Source organism: Anopheles arabiensis, chromosome X (assembly GCF_016920715.1).
Source record: "Anopheles arabiensis isolate DONGOLA chromosome X, AaraD3, whole genome shotgun sequence".
In the NCBI taxonomy this organism is placed as follows: domain Eukaryota; kingdom Metazoa; phylum Arthropoda; class Insecta; order Diptera; family Culicidae; genus Anopheles; species Anopheles arabiensis.
In genome coordinates, this window is record NC_053519.1 from 1,452,109 (window position 1) to 1,474,122 (window position 22,014).

The 22,014-nt window shown below is 48.1% G+C and overlaps 1 protein-coding gene across 2 annotated transcripts; it reads right to left on the reverse strand.

Annotated features, from left to right (window-relative positions):
- Nucleotides 1-710: 710 nt before the first annotated feature.
- LOC120905445 lies at nucleotides 711-21,242 on the reverse strand. 2 transcript variants are annotated; one of them, XM_040316218.1, is made up of 4 exons: nucleotides 21,092-21,242; nucleotides 20,866-20,965; nucleotides 2,373-2,691; nucleotides 711-2,228 (listed from the first exon to the last, which is right to left on the reverse strand). In XM_040316218.1, the coding sequence occupies exons 3-4, from the start codon at nucleotides 2,507-2,509 to the stop codon at nucleotides 1,205-1,207; spliced, it is 1,161 nt and encodes a 386-aa protein (XP_040172152.1). In that variant the 5' UTR covers nucleotides 2,510-2,691; nucleotides 20,866-20,965; nucleotides 21,092-21,242; the 3' UTR covers nucleotides 711-1,204. The 2 variants fall into 2 exon arrangements, with proteins under 2 accessions (XP_040172152.1, XP_040172151.1); XM_040316217.1 differs by having other exon boundaries at nucleotides 20,866-21,242.
- Between the last annotated feature and the right edge of the window lie 772 nt (nucleotides 21,243-22,014).

Genomic DNA, 22,014 nt, shown 5'->3' on the forward strand with positions numbered 1-22,014 from the left:
TCGTTCGGAGTCGTTCGGAGTCGTCCGGAGTCGCCCGGAGTCGGAGTCATCCGGAGTCGTTCAGTGTCGTCAGGAGGCGTTCGGAGTCGGAGTCGTTCGGAGTCATTCGGAGTCGTTCGGAGTCATTCGAAGTCGTTCGGAGTCGTTTGGAGTCGTTTGGAGTCTTTCGGAGTCGTCGACTCCGGACGACTCCGGTCGACTCCGAACGACTCCGAACGACTCCGACTCCGGGCGGATCTAATGGTTCCATTTTGCCGGAGTCGGAATCGAACTAACAATAGTCTGAGTCGGATCGGATTCGTGGGTGCGCTCCATACAGCACATCACAACTTGTGGCATATTCAAAAGAATACACACTAAACCGCTTAACATGCCCATTTGGCCCCGCTTTTGCCCTACCAATCGTCGCAAACGTTCAGCGCGAACCGTGGCACTCGACACGATTCGGGCGAAACTTTCTACTGAAAAATGCCAGGAAACTCGATACCGAAGAATACTAGGAGATGGTGGAGCCTGAGATGCAAAAGGGAAAAAAACACACACACACACACTTCAACAATAGGCAGCAATAATGGAGGAAAGCGGCAGGGGGTGGAGTTGAGTGAACAGATAACAGATCAACCACGTTTGTTTTTTTTTTTTGTTTTCGGTCACACTTGCGTGCGTGGGTGAACGAACCGGGCCCATCAATAGAAATAAACAACCGCACGTTTTGTTTGCTTTGAGGTTATCTTTATCCATGTAGAGCGAGTGCTGGTGGTTGTAACCATTTACAGGAAACGATATCGCGGCTGATGGAGTTTGGGGTTGAATAGCGACCGCTACGACGAAAACCCGAGCCGCGGGTCAGACAAACTGGTGTTTGGAGGAAAACGTGCACTGGCGCTGGAAGATGGAAACGACCCGCTGGAGTGACGACCGCCCCCCTTCTGCCACCTCAAGAGAAATGGGAAAATGAAAGGAAAACAAAAAAAGGCACACCGCTTGCCGGGGAAAGACATTTTCTGCCGGCCGCTACAATCATTAGGCGATAATGTTTGGTAAGAATTATTTAAACACAAAAAAACAGAATTACACACACAATATGAACAGACTCTGGATGAGCTCTTGGCAGGTAAACGAATAACCTGCACAACCGTTTCGATCATCACATTAGCTTCAAATGGCTGAGGCACGTGTCGACACACGGCACGGCACAGATACGTTAGCAACAGCCCGGCAAAACCCCCGTACAATGCTCCCTGACGGTTCGATAGCACCGTGGACCACCGTGGCCCCGTGGCGCGGCGCAAAAATACCTACTGCAGTTGTGGTTGTCCTTCTTGATCCGATCGCGCACCTCCGGCTCGATGAACTTCTCGTGCTTGGAGCCCTTCTCGCCGGCCAGCCCGGGCCGCACCAGGAACTCCTGATCGGCGGCGACGGCAGCGACGGCCGCCTGCTGTGCCGCCCGGGCCGCCCGGTTGCACTCGTACGACGAGATCTCGTCCTCAAACTCCGACACCACGAACACCCACTTCGGTATCTCGAACCGGATCAGCCCGAGCAGGTCGCGCACGTAGTCGAACTCGTCCACGAACGTCTGGTACAGCTTGTTGCCGAACCGGCAGGACAGCTTCATCTCCAGCCGCCACTCCTGCTGCTGCTCGATCGTGGGCGTGGCGGAGGGCGTACCGGACGACTGGGCGGAACCGGCGATCGCCGCCGGCGCACCACCGACCACCATGCTGCTCATTGCCTTGCCCGGTCCGTTCGGGGCGGCGGTTGGGCCGAGCGGGACCCCGTTGGCGGGCGTGACACCACCGCCCGCTCCAGGTACTGCGGGAGCCGGCGGACCGGCTCCACCGCTACCCGCGCTTGCCGGCTTCGCACTGATGAAGGAATCGTACAGCCGGCCCAGTATCATGAGCCGCGTGTGCCGGCACGACTCCCGCACCAGGTTCTGCTTGGTGAGCTTGAGGGCGGCGGTCACGTACTCGCGCACCTGCGTCTTCTGCTTCTGGATCACGTGGTAGCGGGTCGGGTTTTCGAGCCGCGTCTCCACCTGCAGCACCTTCTTCGGCAGCTCGATGTCGATGTTTTCGAGCGGCAGCCGGACGGACAGGACGGGCGGCCCGGGCGAGGTAACCATCGACCGCGGGCCCGTCTCGCTGTTTTTGAGCTGCTCGCGAAACAGCTGCTGCTTGAGCTGCGTCCGGGAGGAGATGTTCAGCTGGGGGAAGCTCGTTCTTTTCATAAGATTGGGTTCGAGAAAGGGAGTTTAAGTAGTAAATAGATCGCAAGAGCAGTACGCACGGGTACGGGGCAACAGGGCAATCGGTTAGAGCGGTTACAACCACACCCGTCGGTTAGCGAACACTTGGCACACTTACTGATCAAACGCGGACACGGTGGAGGAGCGCAGGTCGCGCACAATGTTGACGTCGCGCGATTTGTCCAGCAGCGAAAAGGCGTCCTCCTCGTACCGGCTGCAGTCGACGTCGACCAGTATGCGCTCGAAGTTATCCATCGCGGGGCGGGAGAGGGGAGACAGGGGCTCAGATCGCAAACCTAATACTGCTTCGTACCGGAACAGGCAGGCACTTTCAACAGCGGCGCAACACTTTCAAACGCACACGCTCTCCCTAGTTCGTATCGGTCACCGCGAATAACATTTCAGGCGGAGGGAAGGAGCAGGGAGCTTTTCGAAACCTTTGCGGGTGTGTGTGAAAAAGAACGGAAGGAAAGAAGAATTTAACTTTTGGTCGGGGTTTATTCTATATTGGGGGTTAGACAATTCACGAAAACAAATGGAAAAAAATGCTTTGCTCTTTGAGTATTTGGTAATAGGATCATATTGTTAAAAACATTGCATAGCTTCTGGCGTATTCTCTATGCTCACATTGGCTTTCTACCGATCAAAATAAAATTCTATTAAAGGCTGATCAGCGTTACTTTGCAGCGGTTGCTTGGATACCTTTTGCTTAGTTGTCATTCACACAATGGCAACAGCTTTGGTTATGTAAAACGCAACGCCGCAACGCTGTAGGTCCAGCAACATTTCTTTAAAAAAGTTACTGCAACAAAAAATGTTCTCGTAGAGATCACACATCATACTGGCCTACACAGGCTTTAGAGACGTTGTATTAAAGTACCACGCAGCCAGATAGCCAATCCTTGCATAGGACAGCGATCCTTGCGAGGCTTGAACCCACAAAGAGCATGATGTTATGTCGTCCGACTTGGACGATAGTACCGCAGGAACTGCCGATTAAAGAACAAAACAAATAGGAAAACCACTGGACTGGATAGTTCCTTGTCTGAGACAGAATTTGGTACTATTTCTAGAGACGAATTAAAAAGGCAACAGAATCAGGAACCAGAATGGGGTCAGGATCAGTTCCAGACATACAACCAATAGGCAATTTTAATCAGTTCAAGGACCAGTATTGGTACGTATATGTTACAGGATCTATATGGGATCAGGATCAGCTCCAGGATCAGTAGGGGTTCAAAGGAAGTTCTGGTATGGGTTCAGAATCAATTCCAGGTCCGGGATGTGACCGGGATCAATTCCACAACCGGCATGGTGTCAGAATCAATTCCAGGACCAGAGTAAGTTCGTCACTAATTCAAGCAGTTGTCTGGGATTGGAATCAGTTCGAGCTTTAGTATTAATTCTATTAAATTTCCGAACCAACATGGGTTTGGAATCAGTCCACGGATTGGCATGGATTCTGATTCAGTTTCTTTTGATGAGCCCCTTGGAGTTAAAAATCACATTGCACGCGTTCGAAAGTGATTAAAAACCCCAGATATTATCTTGGAGTTAACAAAAACAAACAAAATTGTTCTAGCACTCAAGGTGATAAGTGGAACAAGGAACATTCCAGGAAGACTCAATGTCAGAAGACTTTAGGTGGCCGCCACTTTAGATCCAGATGTCTTAAATCGTTGCAACAACATTTCTACAAAAGAGTTACTGCAACAAATAACCTTCTTTAGGGGTAACGGGGCATGCCGGCCAATACTGGCTTTCGAGACTTGACGATGAAAAATAAGGACCAGCTTAGGTTCAGTGTAAGGTCTGTTATAGGTTCGGGATCAAATCCAGGTTTTTGGAGCAGTTCCAGGACCGATATAGGGTAAGGATCAATTCAGCCTTACAGTATGCAATCTGTCGTACAAGATGTCTTTATTTAGTGTTCAACCGATGGCAGCCACCGATGCATGGCAGCCATATGGATCTCATCTATTCTGCAAACCATATTCCAATGCTAACCGAAAGAAATAAGCTTTTAAATACAAAAAAGTTCGCTAAATATCGCTTATAGTTTTCATTTTACTATCATTTTATAGCATTTTTGAAAAGAACAAGATATATTGCATACTCTGTACTTTTGGGGAAAATTCAACTTACTCAATAATATTTATTTATTTATTTATTTATTAAATTCAACGTATGTAGCGACCTCTCGGAGCGGGGTTATACATAATCCCTTGTCAGGAAAGCCGTATATAAAGATAGCAAATACATCGCCTACTAGTCGTTCACAAAGGTCACCCTTCCACAAAGATGCCCCGTAAAATATGCAATCCACGTTACAAAACCACTCTGTTTAGGATGTGTCTTGCCTCACGAAGAGCCACAGAGAGCTGCAAAAGCTCGACAATCGACAATCGGTTCGACATCACATAAATACTTCATACTTCAACTTCAAAAAAACAATGGATTCGTTCCACCCAGCATCCCGCTGCCATTGCCATTGAGCGGCCCAATAAGAGCGGCCTCCGCCGCGAGCAGCACACGCATAATATTCCGCTCTTCAAAAACCTCACACAGAGCACACAGCAGGACCGGTAGGGCGGGCAAAGAACCAAACAACAAAGCCACGTCGTACCGCGTCGTCAATCGCAATCGACTTGCTCGTCATCCGTGATGCATCCCGTCGTCCTAGCCCAGCTCCCGGATACTCCCGGTGAACGATTTGTACCTTCGTGCACCGTGCCCGGTTTTCCAAGTCTCTCGAGGGCCAGCCGACGAAGGTAATCGCATAATCGCGCACGGAATACCTCGGCGAAACGACTGGTACACTGGTTGAGTTGAACGAGCGCTGTTGCGTTGTGGGTAAAGCGCAGAACCGATGCGACGAGTGCGAACTCCCGGAGTGGAGCGCTTGCTGGTTGTATTTCGCTCTTTTCGCCCATTTGCCGGTGAGTGCTGCTTCCCGTAATGATGCACTACACACCGTAAGCGAAGGTAGCAAAGTGGCAGGCGAAGGTTTGAGACAGGCGTAGAAAGGCAGCAAACACTCGCGCGCTGTGCCCCAGCACCAGCGTCAACGATCCATCCAACGCAGCTGCCCGGGCGCTTTATTTCCCTTGGCTGGGCTGCTGGGTTTAGTGGATTTCAAGCGCAATTCATTTTTGTTCTTCTTTCCTTTCATTGGACTAGCCCGTAACGTTTACGGGCTGCCTGGCTGCCGGGTAATAGAACCATTTGCAATTCTAAGGACGGTAAAATTGCGGCTAAACTGCTTTTGATTTTTATGAACCACAAAATGGAAGGAATCATTCGTCTCGGGTTTGATTTTACATTTTTTTTACGAGCTCACTGGCGACGGCCGTCAGAATGACATATTCGCTGCTCCCAGATACGCCTTATCGTTGACTTATTAAGCTAAATTATTTATTTCTTGATTAAGTGTGTGTGTGTGTGCGTTTTTTTCCTTTCTTCTGCTCGATAACATCACCATTAGTGGCTCATCATCATCATTTTCCCTTGCCTGTTGGCGTACATGTTTCCCAACGGCCTGTTGTTACATGTTTCCCTCTCCCTAATGGCTCCATCTTCAGCGTGAACCGACTCGTGCCGTTCAGCACTAGTGATGGGAGCTCGGAATCGGAACTACCTGATCTGCGGAATTAATTTCGATTCCGGAATCGCTCTGTAATCACGGCTCCGGAAATCAGAATCGGCGCTAGATTCGAAGTTAGGTCCAGCATCTCCATAGCATTCTGAATACATTCGATGTGATCTCTGAGCATGAGACATGTCAGATAGATTTAATTGAGTATGTTATTATTTGTTAAATAAATAAATTAATTTACACAATGCAATTTATAAAATTTACATCAATACGACCAGAAATCAACATTCGGGATATCATAACATAACGCCCTTGTTCTCAGATTCTTTTGCTTTTTAATTCAATGGCTATGGAGCTCGTTTATCAACGCGTTATCAACGCGTTGTAAAACTTAAAGAATATGCATCCAGAACATTGTAGTGGTTTCGTAGGGCCGGTTTGGTGGTACAGTCGTCAACTCGTACGACGTAACAACATGCTCGTCATGGGTTCAAATCCCGAATAGACCGTGTCCCCTGATACGTAGGACTGACTATCCTGCTATGGTAACAATAAGTCACTGAAAGCCAAGCTCACTTCACTAGTGGGCACAAGACAGGCCTTGACCGACAGCGGTTGTTGTGCCAAAGAAGAAGAAGTGGTTTCGTTAGTCCATCTGCAACCAGATCTTCGGTATTCCAATAATCGAGCTGTGCACAATTTTTCGATCCAACGCATCTCGTATAAAATGATGTCTTATATCAATATGTTTGGTTCTTGGTGTGTATCCACCATTTTCAGCAATACATATTGTGCTTTGATTATCACAAAACAACTTCATTGGGGCATCCTTACCAAACTGCGATAAGAATCCCTGCCACCAGGACGCTTCTTGTACAGCGGCAGATAATGCCATATACTCTGCATACTCTACTCTCCAAGAAACCGCTCCTCCTTGGATTTTGAATATACATCCACTTGTTGATTTACGATCATCTGCGTCAGCGGCCCAATCAGCATCTGAATAGCCGACGATCTTGTTATCACCAGGTGAGAAATACTTCAACTTCATAGAAGATGTCCCTCTGAGATACCGCATCAAATGTTTGATGACGGCCTGCCAGTGACTTGATCCAGGGTTGGTGTTGTACCGACTCAGCTGGTTGACAGCAAACAGGATGTCAGGTTTGGTACATTGAGCAATATACATTGAGTCTAGTTTCACATTCCACACCCGGCTTGATTGTTTTAGCCCGTATAGAGCTTTGTTTAGGCGGCACACCATTGTTCGCTTATTATGCTGCACAAAGCATGGGGGATGCTCCATATATATCTCCTGGTCAGGATCACCTTGGTGAAAAGCGGTGATGGCATCCATAAGATTATGTCTAGCAGCGAGCGCAAAAAGGTATCTCTGTGAACTGTGACGTACCACTGGCGAGTAGGTTTCGTCATAGTCCACCCCCTTTCTGTTCCTGTCATTCTGTTCCTAACCATACAATACGCTGGTTGTTTGCACTACTGCCAATAGGTTATGGGCCCTGAATGAATTTATTTCAGATAGAAACTTATATCCACAGTGAATCATAGGTTACTATGATTAAAGTAATTCGTTATACAAAATATCGGCATACTATAAACTCATAACAGATTCCACAAACATTCGCAGCTAGTCGGAATCGATTCCGACCAAAACTTCATTTTTCCCATCACTATTCAGCACCCACCCGGGACATGAGAGAGGAAAGAAAAAAAACACTATTCAGCCGGATCAGATGCAGCACAGACGAGATGGAATCGGCGACACGTTATGTATCCTCTCCTCTCCAATTCTCAATTCTCAATCATCATCATTCGTCAATCTTGTACCTTTCCTTCCCCTCCCCCCCCCCAGGGAACTGGTCGGTGAAAAACATCTTCCATTGTTCTTTGAATCCTTCCCCCTTCCCCTCGGTGGGCCCACCACTTCCCAAGTGTAGCTTATTTGTTGTGCCAGCCCTACACGGTAAGCTTCCGGTCACAATCGGACAGAGGAAGCAGCGAACCCACCCTGCCGTAACAAAAGAACTCGGGGCCCTGAGAGGTTGTTCTGGTTTACTGTTTTCTTTCCCTCGCCTTTCTGCCTTATTTTTCGGCACCAGCGTTTCGCTTTCCACGTCTTCCACGACAAAGTTAAGAACACACAACCCAAAAATGCTTCCCTCCGAAAAAAAAACTCGACCCAATTGATCGGACAATACCGTTCAGGGATTTTTTTTCCTTTTACAATTTCTTTGTGGCCTTGACGGGATGAGGGGTTGGAAAAGAATAAGCTGACATCTTGACACACACACACACACACACACGCAAACACTCAGAGAAACGAACTACGAGCCGTCGAGAGCGATCCCAGTGACACAACATGGTCCACTAATCAGCGGACTATTGGAAAGCTGCCGCTCCGTACAAGCAACTGCCCCCCTGGATGCTGTAGCAAAGGGAAGCACGTGTATCACGGAGGTCGCGGTGGTCGAAGAGTTTTCCTTCAGTGTTTTTGCAACATCCAATGTTTTTTGTTATTTTTTGTTTTTACTCCAGAAGAAGACTCTTTTCTGCTTCCCATTTTCTTCCCTCCATTCGACCGAAAAGCCGGCAATAAAAGTAAGCTTAAAGGTGTACGAAGGTAGCGGCAGGTACATCGCCGCCTGCTGCCCGTGCCCCTACTGCCGTAGCCACAGCAATGCGACACCACCTGGGTGGGCTTTTCGGGGATGATTATTGATTTTTTGGAAGAGCTGTTTTATTTTCTTTTTTTTTTTTTGCGAGAAGCTTTTGAGCCCTCCTTCGACCTCATTGGACGTCCGCTCCGAGCTTTTGTGTGTTTGTGGGTGGAAATGGACAATGGACGAGAAAGGGATTGGGTGGGTGGTACGTTTTTAAGCATCAGCTAACCTCTTGTTCCCTCAACAACAACAACAGCAGCAACAAAACGACGGCCCAAAAAAATGTGGGAAAAGAAGTACACTATCTCCGGCGGTTGCGGTGTCAGCACCAGTGTATGATCGATTTTTCCGCGGCAAGCGGGTTTTCCACAAACACACCCACACACACACACACACACACACACACACACACACACACAAACCATTCCCTCTATCTCCGCACGCAGGGCGCAACGGTTTTGGGCGAAACAGCTGAACGTGGAGATAGCGAGCGGGCGGCCGGATCTATTATGGAAGCGGATCTATTAGCATTGTTTCGTGGGATTTTCCTCTCTCGCGCTCCCTTTGCTCCCCTTTTCCCCCATGCACGCTATCTCCCCGGCGTGCTTATTCACTCTCACATTTTATCCATGTTAAACATCCTTCCCTCCTCATCCAGCCACTGCGGGCGCTGCGTGCCATTCCATGCCCCCACTCAACAGGAAGACCGGAGACAGCGTTCGTCTGAGGCGTTCACTCTTATCACGGCCGAAACAGGAGCATCCAAAACTGTGCTACCATAATAAACCGAGGCTGGCGAAGGTTTCCAGAGGATTTGCTCACCACCCCACCCACGCCGAGAGTCTTGCTGAGAGCAGGTGACGGCAGGCCATTTCCCAATACCGACGCTTCGTCGGTATAGCATCGAGCCACAGCCACACACACACACACACACACGCACACTGGGAATGATGACATAACTTTAAAGCTTCCCCGGTAGTGTACACCTTCCAGGCTCTGAAGGGGCTCGTGGCAAGCGGGAAACCATTGGCGGGGTGAAATTCTCCAACCCAAACCCCCCCCCCCCTCTCACCCAAATGATGATGATAGGTCCCATCCCATCCGGTTGGGGGGTGAAGGGTCTCTGTCCGGAGGAAATGTTTTGTGCGCGGGCTTGAAAAAATTAGAGCTTCATTTGCCAGCCCGGCTGTTTTTGTCGAGTGGAAGGAAGTTTCCCCGCCCCCCGGTCCACCAGTGCCCCCTCCATTCATCATCACCCATAACGAGTTGGCTCCATCATTCAGATTCACAATCACCGCCGGTACGATAAAGCACCTTTCCGGGGAAATCGCAATCATTTGCTGCTCAGCTCAGCTCATTGCATGACGCCTGAATGTATGCAAACCTTACCCATCGCGCAAAACAACGAACTTTACTTATCCACGGTGGCAACACGATGGTGGCGTGCTTATTGTAGACGAAACTTTCCGCTCGCCCATGGACAGGATGGACGTTAGCGCCTTACGGTATGCAATCCGCACCACAAATGTAGCTTTTTGGTGGCTTCTAGTGCAGTTTTTTTGTTTGCAAAAACCACTGAGCCACACTCAGACACTAGTGCGGAGGGAAGAGAAGAAAAAAAACCTGTTTAACCCCTTTTCCCCCACTTCTCTATTCCTCCTCCTACACAGTAATAATCTTCACACACACTGTGCCTGACGATTTTCTCACATACGTACACACTCAGCCACACAAAGCTGCACAAAAGCACAGCTTCCATTAGCAGCCGATTGACCGATTTGGATGTTATTTGCTTCCACTCCGATAAAGCATGGCCGCACATACACACAGCGGCCAAACCTTCCCCAGCGGTGGACGGTTTGCTGACGCGCCCGGAACAACACGTACCGAAAATAAACCATAGCAAAATATTAGCCGGTCCGCCACGCCACCGCACGCCACCGTAAGGCACCAAGGCTAAAAAGGATCGAGCAGCTGCTTAGCGGCGCATAAGCCCTGCTAAAGCAGGGCAGAGGCGAAACCAAACCTACGTGCGCAGTTTCGTCGGCACGATCGGCTCAAATTATGTCGAATATTAGGCGGCCAGGAGATTGCCACATGCCTACAGGTTGGTGTGGGGGGGGGGGGGAGGGGTGAATGATACAGAGATGAAGCCGGAAACCTCAACCGCCGAGGGAGCAATAACCTGCCACGATGGATAGAGGTCGCTGCAGTCGACGTTAGCGTACGTGATCATCATTTTAAGCTCCGCCACCAGAGCCGGGCAGGGCCATTGCTTCCCTGCCCTGTGGGCTCGTTTTGTGTGTGTGTGTCTGTGTGATTTCCAACCGCATGTAACAAACCCATGTATTTATGTGTGTTTGTGGGTGTGTTTTTATTCGTACGTGTGCTTGTTGTGACATTGAAAATCCCTTGAAATTGTCTTGACTTTTTGGGGTTGGTGAAATATTATTGCGCTTTCCTAACCTGTTCCTGGACCGTTGCAAAACAGCAAACTTAGCCGCATGCACTCCACCCCAGCGTCAGTAAACCATTGCAAAAAAAAAGTGGCACCAAAAAGCACAATCCAATAAATGTGTGAAATATTTAAATACAAAACACAACCGTACACAAAATCAACCTTTTACAACAAGGTAAAAAAATCATCCCGTTTGTGCCATCGCTTTTTTTTTTTCTTTTCGCCAGCCTTGTAATCCGAGAAGCTCGTGCCCAATACCGATGCACAACACATCCACACAGATTGTACTTGCTTCTTTCCGCGGGGACACAGCCATTGCAAAGCAGGGGGCTCATTTTTTATTCATGGCTCAAGCTACATTTCGAGCGCGCGGGGCTACGGTGAAGAAATGTGCTGTTTTTCTGTCTTTCCTTTTTTTTGCAAACAGCCACGATTGACCCTCCACCACACAAGCACACACACACACGCCGCGGAAATGTGTTCTCGCTTTGTGATGTGGTATAACGGCTAGTGCTTCTCATACCTTTTTTTCTTACTTCTGTAGCAGCGAGAATGTAAAATGGCGTGTCCGGGCAGCAGCAGCAGCACAGTTTCGCAGCAAACAATTTCAAACCAGTACACCTGGCCCGCACCTTTCCCCGCAAACGGTGTGCATTTGGTGGACGGGTTTGCATTTATGTGTGTGTGTGTGTGTTTTCTTTTTTTTTCAGATCGTTCGCTCTCGGTGGCATTTTCGCTTCAATTGAACCATTTTGCCGTGTCCACACCTGAGATGGTTGAGCATGTCCCGTCCCTGCTGTCAGGCGAGCAGGAGTCAAAACCCACGAAAACCTTCCAACAGGCCAGGATATTTATATGCAGTCTTTTTGTTTTCGGTCCGAATATCCAGCAGCAGTGTACAGGTCGAGGGGAGGTATGTAAGCAAAGCACAAGCGCTGACGGGAAATTACAGCAGGCCAGCAATATATACAGCGTCGCCGCGGGATACGAAGCAGCCGGCGATCGGGCGGGCGAAAGTAAAATTTAATTTCAGAATTTTTATGCCATCAAAACATGGTGAGCTGTGCGGGATGGAGTGAGGGGGGGGGGGAGTTGAAGGTCTGAAAATAATAACGTTTTGTTTTTCGTATCATAAAAAAAAGCACAGAACGTTTTTTTTTCTCTCTCTCTCTCCTTCTCTCTGAGAGTTACATTTCTTTCTAGGAACTAGGTTTGGGTGAAGAATAGGTTTCGTTGGTGCTTTAATTTAAATTTTTAATTCAGAAAGAGAGAGAGAGATGATTTCCATTTTGTAATTATTTTCTGTACTACAAGATTATGGAAATGTTGCAGCGTTTATTTGTTATTATTATTCCGTGTGCCCAAAGCTCGACCGAACTTGAAATCATAATCATGTTCGTGTTCCCTTGAGAATCGCGCAACAATCAAAAGCACTCTGTAGCGAGCTGTGCGAGAGCGTAGCATCACGGTGTCGCGTCAAGCAAGCGATCTTCCAAACGGAAGGTTGTGTGATCGATTCTCAATGACGCTGAGGGGACAAATTTCGAAAAAAAAGTGTTTTAATTAAGGAAACCACATTAATTCACTGCAAAGAAAGTGAAAAATCTGCTGAAAAATGTGTAAAAATTCCTTAGAATCATTTCCACCTGTGAAACAATAAAAAAACGCGCGCAAATAATAATCGTTATTGCGAAAGATTAATATTCTTCCCGCAACCGAAACAAAATGATCGAAAATTTGTAGCTCACACACGCACACCTTCATGCGTGTTTCATTGTCTCTCTTCTGTACGCCTTTAGCCCCGTCGCCAGGGAACGCCAGGCACTGGGGGGGGATATCGATGGCAGGTGTCGAATAAAAATTCACTTAACCTAGCGAACCACGGCACACGAACCCGACCCAGTCCGTGTGTGAAGGTCGGGAACGATGCTGATGGGTGTGTGGTGTGAAGCATGATGGGTTATAATAATTTCCTCCTGCTTCCCCTTGGCTTGAGCTTTCCTCACACGAAAGGAAAAATCCCCAAAGCAGCCAGGGTTAATAAAGTTTACGGCCGCCGGAGAGAGATCAACTTCCAGCGTGACGCGTTCGATTGGGGCAGCACCTGCATGGCGTGCCCACGGTTAGATAGATGGCCTGGCGCCGCTTCCAGTCAACCATCGGTCTTTTCACTGTGGGTGAAAATTAAAAAAGCAACACACAACTGTCTTTTACGTCTTAAACGGTGAAAAAAAAACACACACAACATCACTGAATGCTGCTAGCAATCAAGGGGCAGTAAACGATGAACAACAGCAAAAACTGAGCCCAAAACATACTTCAGATAGAAATCGGCATTACAAAAACATTGCCTAAGCTCGCCGCGGGTTGCCTCTTTTTTTCTCTTGTTTCGTCCCCCGAGACGACCACATTTGCCCACAGTGTGCTGCAGCATCCGCTCGACCGTACCAGCGAAACCAAGGGCGGAAGATTTATGTGCATTGACATAAATTTTTATGACAAATCACTCCCAGTTGATGACCCACCGACGGCGACGGCTTCGGGCGGACGGCAGACGCACCAGTCTTCGGCGAAACGCGGGTTGGCCGACCGCGAGGAGGCAGGGACAAAAAAAAGCTACATTTATAAACTTCCCGCCCCATTACGCTCCCTCGCAGAGGGCGCACTAGCTTCACGTTTGTCTTCTTTTGTCGAGTGAATGATTCCTTCTTCTTTTTTTTTTTTTTTGTTGCGTGTAATTCTTAGCTCGCGTATGCTCCTTCGATGGTGGATTTGTTGCTGGGTAGCTTCGAAACAGAAAGGTTGATTTGAATCAATACATAAACAAACGCACATAAACCACAGAGCGTCACAAAATGACAGGGGGGGGGGGGGGGCGGAGGGTGATGGTTTGGATCGTTAAAGTGATTGTTTTTTTGCAGCTTTTAAATCTATTTTTGAGCTGCTCTCGATGCTTCGATCGATATTTTCCTACTTGCTTGCCCTTTCGTCGGTAGAGTGCCACAAAGTAGCTTGCCTGCAATGTTTCGCACAGCCACAGTAGACGAAACCAAACAAAAAGTGGAGCGAAAAGGGGACGTGCGCGACTAATCGATACAAGAGGAATAACAAAAATTGAAACCCTCCGCACAGCAGCCATCCCGACCTGCCCTGTCATCGGAAGGCCGTGGCGGTGTCGCGATGGCAAATTAGCAATCATTTTCACCAACTGTTGCTGGCTTGCTGTGAATAGGGGCGAAAATGAAAAATGACTCTCCAGCGACTAACCCTCCAAATTGCGCGCACACACACACACACGTTTCAGATTGGCTGTGCTTAAAAGGAGAAGAAAAAAAATGGAGAGAGAAATAAAAAGAGAACCCACACAAAAGAGAGAAGGCGAGAAGGATCGTGGAATAATATATACACCACGCACAAATCAAAATTATCCTCACTTTCAGCCGGCACTTTTTTTTTAAATATTCAGCGAGCAGTAAGATCGAGGGTGAGATTCGATTTTTCGCCTTTGCGACGCAAATTTTGTTCCTCCTCTCGCTCTCTCTGCTGCTCTGCACCGATCAACAAAATCGCGCTAAGCAATGAGATATTTGCACACTCATTAATCATGCAAATTTTGGCAACCTTTTTAAAAGGACGGCGACGAAACTTGAAATCAGCTATCGTGCGAGAGAAAATGGACAAGAAAATCTACTGAGAACAGAGAAAAAAGAAGGTGATGCATTTTCATTGTGATTTTTTACCTACTAAACTTCGCTAACGGATCAATTGGGTTGGGGGATATATTTTTTTCTTCTCGAACGAAAACAACGCTTCGTTTGAAGTTTTTTGTTTTGCTTTTGCCTTACTCTCCCATCGCTTCGAAAGTTTCCTGGTCACGGCACCACAAAATGACACAGCAAAGGTAGCGGAGAAGGCAAAAACAAAAGCCGGAGTTTTCATTTGTTCCATAAAGTGAAGTGAAAAAGCGCTCCACTCCACTAAACAGGAAAGATTACACGGAAAACCTCACCAACCTTTTCCCCATTTTTGCACCCTCGTAACTCAACGCGCTGATGTTGGCCGGCTGCTGCTGCTGCTTCTGCTGCTACAGCTTATCGTTTATTATTTTGTGGAAAGAGGTGTTTTGTTTTGTTTGGTTTGGTTTTTTTTAAACACTTTTTGGGTACATTCAGCGGGGTTTCGATGGTGCCCGGTCGCGGGAAAGAGATGTCGTCGTGGGATTGAAAAAGAAGCCAAACGCCAGCTCCCATTTCCGCGAGCCCATGCCTCGGTTAGGCCGGCCTGACAGCTGGGTTGACCTTATCAGGTAATTGAATTTTCTTCCATAGCGCCATAGCCGGAATTCTGTTCGCCGACACATCAAACATGTTTCTTTTGGGGGAAGGAGCGTTCTGCTCGCGTTTTCATCTCTCTTTGTTGCTTTCTTGAAGTAGAACCAGCTATCCTAACCCTTACAGCAGAGGGGTGTTATCAAAATTCTGGAAAGCGGCGGCACCTGAAGCGCCAGAGCTCGGTGAGAATGGATGGTTAAAGTTTGATTTCGAATTAATATATTCAATACTATACACGATCCAGTTGCCGGTAATGAAAGCAGCGAGGAGTGGTCTTCCCTTCGAAATGGAACCCCTTGGAACCCCTCTCTCCTCACAGGTCGGTCCAGTCCGGCTCTAAATCATGACTTCCGATCGAACTCAAAAGTCCCAGGAAGCGAGGGCTTTTGCCTTTTCCTCAACGAAAGATTTGAATTATTATTACTGTGAACCCTTCATCGCTCGCTCGGTGGGATTCACGGTGGATCCGGGAAAGTTTCGGGAGTAACGTAACATCCCCACCCGCCCCTGCACAAACCAAGCGTCTGCCGAGGTACAAACAATTTAATTATGAGCAAATCTTTGCCGCGATCTGATTCGCCCCCAGTTTCACCCTTGCACGCTAACAGGTCCCAAGTCGTTTCCCTAGAAGGTGCCTTTGCTCCGAGTGTTATCGTTAGCCGGACCGAAGGATCTTGCTTCTTCCAGCAAACACTAAAGATCAATCAATCAATCGCACACCGGTGTGCGGGGGTTGTCGAAATGAGCGCAACGATAGTGCGGGCCCGCCATTGGCTTATCTGTAACGAGCCGACGCAAAAAGGTTGCCGGAGAGTTCCTGAGAGAACTTGCCGTAAGGGATTTGTAGCTAAATGCAGATCTAATTAAAAGTTGTTGAGCGAATGCAAATTTCACCGTGGACGACACTGGTCCATCTAAGCGTGCCAGACGAAAGGTGAGTAGGCGAGTGAGCGGAAAAAACAGGAGAATATACTATCGATTTTTTCTCTCCGTGTTCTTGCGTTGGTTTTGCGAAAGCTTACCCGTCATCACACTAGACAAGGGGTTTAATTATGAGTTTTACATCCTCTCAGCAGCTCTAAACGCCTCTCGGAGGTGACGGAAAAAGGTATGTAATTAAAAAAAAACTAAAAAGGGCTCCCACTCATCGCTTCCCAAAAAGGTCTGCAGTGAAGCAGCAACGAAAGCACACAGACTTCAACCACTGCTCGATATAGTACGATAATGCGCACGAGGAAGTTGCACAAAAAATCTGCCAAAACAGCCAAGTGACCCACCCGCAGCCAAGAACTTCTGCGAACTGCTCCGAAGAAGTGTGTCCAGAAGTTTTCGTTCCCCGAGTTGCACGAGGTGTGCACTAGTGATGTGCTCTCTGGAGCGCACGCAAGACTCCGATCCGACTTCAACTATTGTTAGTCCGATACCGACTCCAGCAAAATGGGAACCACTAGTTCCGCCCGGATTCAAAGTCGTCCGGAGTCATCCAGAATCGACTGGAGTCTGAGTCATTCAGAGTCGTCCAGAGTCGATTGGAGTCAAAATCAAAGTCGGACTACTCTGACTTCAAACGACTCTGGACGACTCCGAACGACTCCGGACGACTCCGAAAGACTCTGGACGACTCCGGACGACTCCGGACGACTCTTGATGACTCCGAACAATTCCAGACGACTCTTGATGACTCCGGACAATTCCGGACGATTCCAAGCGACTTCGGGCTAATCTTGACGACTCTGGACGACGACTCCGGACAACTCCAGGTAATTCCGGATGGCTCCAGACGATTCCAAACGTCTTCCGTACGGGTCGGAATCGACTCCGGATTTTTGACAACTCTACCCATTACCAATGTGCACGAGCAAAATCCCCTCTCCCTCTGTGTTTCGTCTACGCGTTCGATACCTGTCAGCACAGCAAACACAGCAGCGCTGGGATCGATTGAGCCCATGTAAGAAAGGGCCCCTGGCTGCTTTGGCCGAGCTGCTCAATCAATCCTTCCGGGTCAATAGAACCCTCTACACCCCCGGTTCGCACTGGCAGGTGAAGCAGGTCACAGCAGTCTCGCCGAGCCTAATTATCGTTCCAAGCATCCCGGCTTGGATGCTGGCGTGATGGAGTTAACTCAGAGCGCTGTCTTCTGCACGCCTAAACCCTACAATCACGCAAACACACGCACGCTCTACCTCAGCAATACACACACACACACACGAGGCACAAGCGAGCGAAACAAGCCGCACGCAACCGGAACCCGTTGTGCCGAGGAAGCACAGCATCTGAAAGGAGTTTCGATCGATATTACCCTGATGGGTTGGCTGTGATGTGAACCTGCACCTTGCCTTTTCCCTTGCCGACAGTCGCCCAACCTACCTGATGTAAAGTCAACCCACCCAACCAGTGCGGACCGAACGTCCCCTCACCAATCCTTTGGTGATTTCCGAGACTGTTAGCGCAGCCGAGATTGACAATAATTAAGTGCCAAATGGGTTCGCTTTTTTATGCTTCTTCTTCGTCTTCTTTTTTCTCCTTGGAAACATCCCCAGGAACCTGGTGACGGATGATTAACCCAAATAGATTAGGGCCTGGATTTACGTACGGAAGCGAGGTTCCCTCCCCCAAAACGAACTCCGCTTTGTATTTTATTTGTATTTTTAGACCCTTCAAATAGACTCAAGCGAGGCCCCAACTGGTTCTGAGTGAGCTCCTTTCCACTCGAGCGAGCCTTGTAAGCCCGTTTTTCCTCACCTCCTCCCTCACCAGCCGTGAGAGCTTTAAAATGTGGCACAATATTGGTTTTAAATTACCGACCCTTCGGGGGGAAGTTTTGTTTTTTATTTTTTTTTTTTAATGTCACGACCTCCACGTCTGCGTTTGGTAAGAAAACGCGGTGCGTTCGAAACCCTACACCCCAACCCGGGTACAGGTGTACTACTCGCACAACCCTCCCCCACTCGCACTCCAACTGTCCCTCGTTGCCGCGAGTGCGAAGTGAAGCGAGAAATTGACATTTTATTGCCATTATCAACTGCCAGCCGCAGATGATATCGGAGGAACACTTCGATACGCATCTGGATGAATTGGAGGATGAGTTCCATTCCCCACCCCTTATTGCTTCTTAGATATCCACTTCCACTCGTTGGCAGGTAGGTTTCCACTTTACATTTTCCATTTTTATGCGAATTTTATCTACACTCCTCGCCCCATGCGCCCCAACTTCCCATCTCCAGCGGTGGAAGAATACGAGAGAGCCTGACGAGAGCGCCGAGCCACGAAAGGCAAAGGCTGGTATTATTGATTTTAATCACATGCTTCTGCCACCCAGGACGATAAGGGTGAAACGGAGGACGCAGATCCCAGGCCGCTTTACACCACCCTTCCGGGCGATTTCATCATTGGCGCCTGGATCCTTTAGATTCCCGCAGCAGCTTGGCGGGGTTCAGCTTGTTCAGAACTTTAAAGCGCTTCCGCCCTTTGCCGCCCGTATCAAGTTGGAATTTGCATTTTCAGTTCATGGCTACAGTGCCCCGGGCGCTTTAATTGCTCTCTTCTACAGCAGTTAATCCGTGCCCTATAAACTCTTACTTACACACTCAATCACTTCGCAATGCATACGTACAAATGGTGCATTGGCAGGCGTTAGCAGGGGTGCTCAATTGCAGAATAATTCGAAACCGACGAAATGAACACATTAAGCAGCAAAAACATTTTGGTATTACATTTTGATGGTCCTCTCTTTCTCTCTTTCTCTCTCTCTCTCTCTTTTTATCAGTCTATCTATCTCTCTCAACCTCTACGCCTGTTTGTACTAGTCAACCATACAACACTTAAACCCTTCAAAATGGGGTAATGATTGGAAGTTGGAAGAATACTAGAAGTATAAAATTCACTTTTCTCTCCCACCATGCCCAAAAGGGTCTCATTTTACAGCCCAATCCAATCAAATGGTGGGTTGTTTTTTTTTTTTTTTTGTTTCAATTGCTACCCCTTTTTATCTCAAAAGGAAGGAGCCGGCAAATTGGTGAATTGTGAATTGAAGCTAAAAACCGTTTCATCAAACGCAGCCAAATTATGACAACTCAATACATCGCGCCGGCCACACCGGGCGGATCCCCGTTTACTGCCGATTTGTTAGCGGCCCAGGCACGGCAGCACGGAAAACCCGTTTTTTCCCGAATGCTCGACACGTTTCCCGCACCGTTTGTTTTTGTCGGCCAATATTTTCGACACCAACCCTAGCCAAATCGTGGCTGCCGTGGTTGGTGCGTTGGTGAAGGGCCATGGAAACATGTTTAACTTTACGATGCAGCAGCGAGCCGATACGGTTGGCAGTGGGCCAAGCGTGCGTTGCGCGGGTTTGGCGAAAGAAAATGAAAGAATCAGCTGTTGAATTATTCAACGAAATTTTGGAACTGCAACCGGAGGGTAAATGATCTCTTGGAGCGGGATGATGATGATGATGATTCGCTTCGCAGATACGTGTGTTGGCACGTGTACGTGTGCTTGCTATTGGAGAGATGGCTGTTGAAGTGGTTTTGTGTTTTGTTGGTTTTTTGGTTAAGACTTCTTTTCTACCAGAACCAAATGTACGCTCAGCTCATAACAATCATATGGGTAGACGAAGACGGTTAGATGGAGCGAATTTAATAATATGTAATGTCCAATTTGTTGATTCATGCTTTTAACTTTCATCACCGGTTGAAATCCCTCTTTCTCTCACGCAAAACTCATAGTTGACGTCACAAGATCCCCCCCTCCGTTCGGTATTCGGAAAGGCAGAACAAGCTCACCGTAAGCGCTAGAAGTCGTTGATTAAATCAAAAAACCATCTCGCACTTACGAAACAGAAGCGAAAAGCAGAGAGTGAAAACAAAAACATCGCGCAAACAACAGGCCCGCAAATTGTGATAACACAACAACCAGAACCAGAGGGTTCTAACGAACACGAGCAATAAATGCTAATTCGCCGCTCCGACGCTGATCGTTCGTTCCGTTTGTGTCGGCTGTTCGCGCATCTCGGCGAGGGTTTAAAACCACTGCGCAGGTCGCCGCCGGCTGGGGAAGCTGCGCGCACGCTACTGGTGCGCTCCTTCTCGCTCGCACTCTCCATTGCCGCGTGCTGTATAATGACGAGAATGAAGCGTCGTTTATTAGCACGGTCACTTTATCGGGCTGAGTTTCGCAACACGACGCGCATGTGGATGATGTCACTTTTTGTCGCTTTGCAACAGTTTTGAGAGTTTGACAAACTTTTGAGAGATTTGTTGTTAACTAAACAGTTTTTTTTTCTTATTAAAAAAATACAGACAAAAAATCCCCAACACTTGACCAAGAGCTGCCCAACAGTCGCAGCGAACGACAGGAAGCTTGATAAGGGAGCAGATAAGAGCAATACACCCTTCCCCAGCTTGCATCCGGCGCTTCGCAGCGCACACACAACAACAAAAACTGCAAACATCGTCTCGTCTGCTCGCGCACGCGATTATGAAATAATAATCTCCGAAGGCATACGCACAAAAATAGAAAAAGCCCTTTCCCTCTCGCGGACTTACCTTGCTTATGACGCGCTCGAACGCACTGAACTCTGCCAGACAGTTGATAGGGTATGGTACGGCCTACTGCGTCTTCGGTCACTGTCGAACTGAGACTGAACTGTTTGGTCCACACACAAAACATGTGTGTGCCCAGTGGCGAGCAAAAAAAAAAGCAACACAAAATAATACCACACACTCACACGAAACAACACAAATCCGCGAGACTTTGCCTGCCGGCCCTTACCCGGTAAGCTAACCGGCTTAAAAGATTTTCACTGTGTAGGTGACGCACCGCACGGCCAGCATAGATCTCTTCACCATCCCCTGCGGGTCTGCGCCGAGCTAGTGAATGAAAACATACCGACCAGACACACTGACACAAAGGTCTGTCAAAAAAAAAAAATAGCTCTGTGGTGTTGTTGTTGAAGAACCTCGAGAGGATGATCATATGACTTGGCGAGGGAGGCGCGCGCGGGATCACCCCATCAGCTGATCACGCGATTTCGGCAACCTTCAGGCGATGGGAAATAGAACGCCGTTTTCGTGTGTTGGTGTGTAGCGTGTCTTGGTGCCTGTTTTTTTTTTCTTCTTCTGATGGATCAATTATCACATTTGATAAATGGCACCGATCCGAGATAGTGTTATTATCGCATGACCGTTCTAGAAGAAGGTGTTACTGACTATCTTCCTGCAGGTGAAGGTGACTTTAGGTGTTGAAGCATTCCGATTAATTAAGTTTATCATTGGATGTACAATTCCATGCATTCGGGAATTTCCCAAGCATCCTTACTTATTCATCGCTCCCAAGCATCCAACCACGTGTTTATCATATTCTGTATATCTTCCCACATCTTCCCGCTATATGAGATACTTCAACGAACTGTTCTGGAAGTCCCTGTTATGCCAAGCCTGACATTAAATGTTATGCCGAGACTGATGGGGAAAATGAAGTTTTGGTAGGAATAGATTCCGACTAGCTCCAATTTGTACGGAATCACCTGTGGAATCGGAATCGGTCCCAGAATCAGAATAAGCTCCGGAATCAGAATAAGCTCCGACATGGGTATCAGTTCCGGGATATCCATGAGAATGGATCGTTTTCAAGTACATAGGAATAAAACCCGTCACCCAGATACGGGTGATGTGCCAGTCAAAGTGTTGAATAGG

Excerpts from the sequence above, each read along its gene's own strand:
- LOC120905445 (XM_040316218.1), bottom strand. The coding sequence starts at position 2,509 with ATGGATAACTTCGAGCGCATACTGGTCGACGTCGACTGCAGCCGGTAC. Across the intron at positions 2,229-2,372 it reads ACCGTGTCCGCGTTTGATCA|AACGAGCTTCCCCCAGCTGA; the intron begins GTAAGTGTGCCA and ends TCTTATGAAAAG.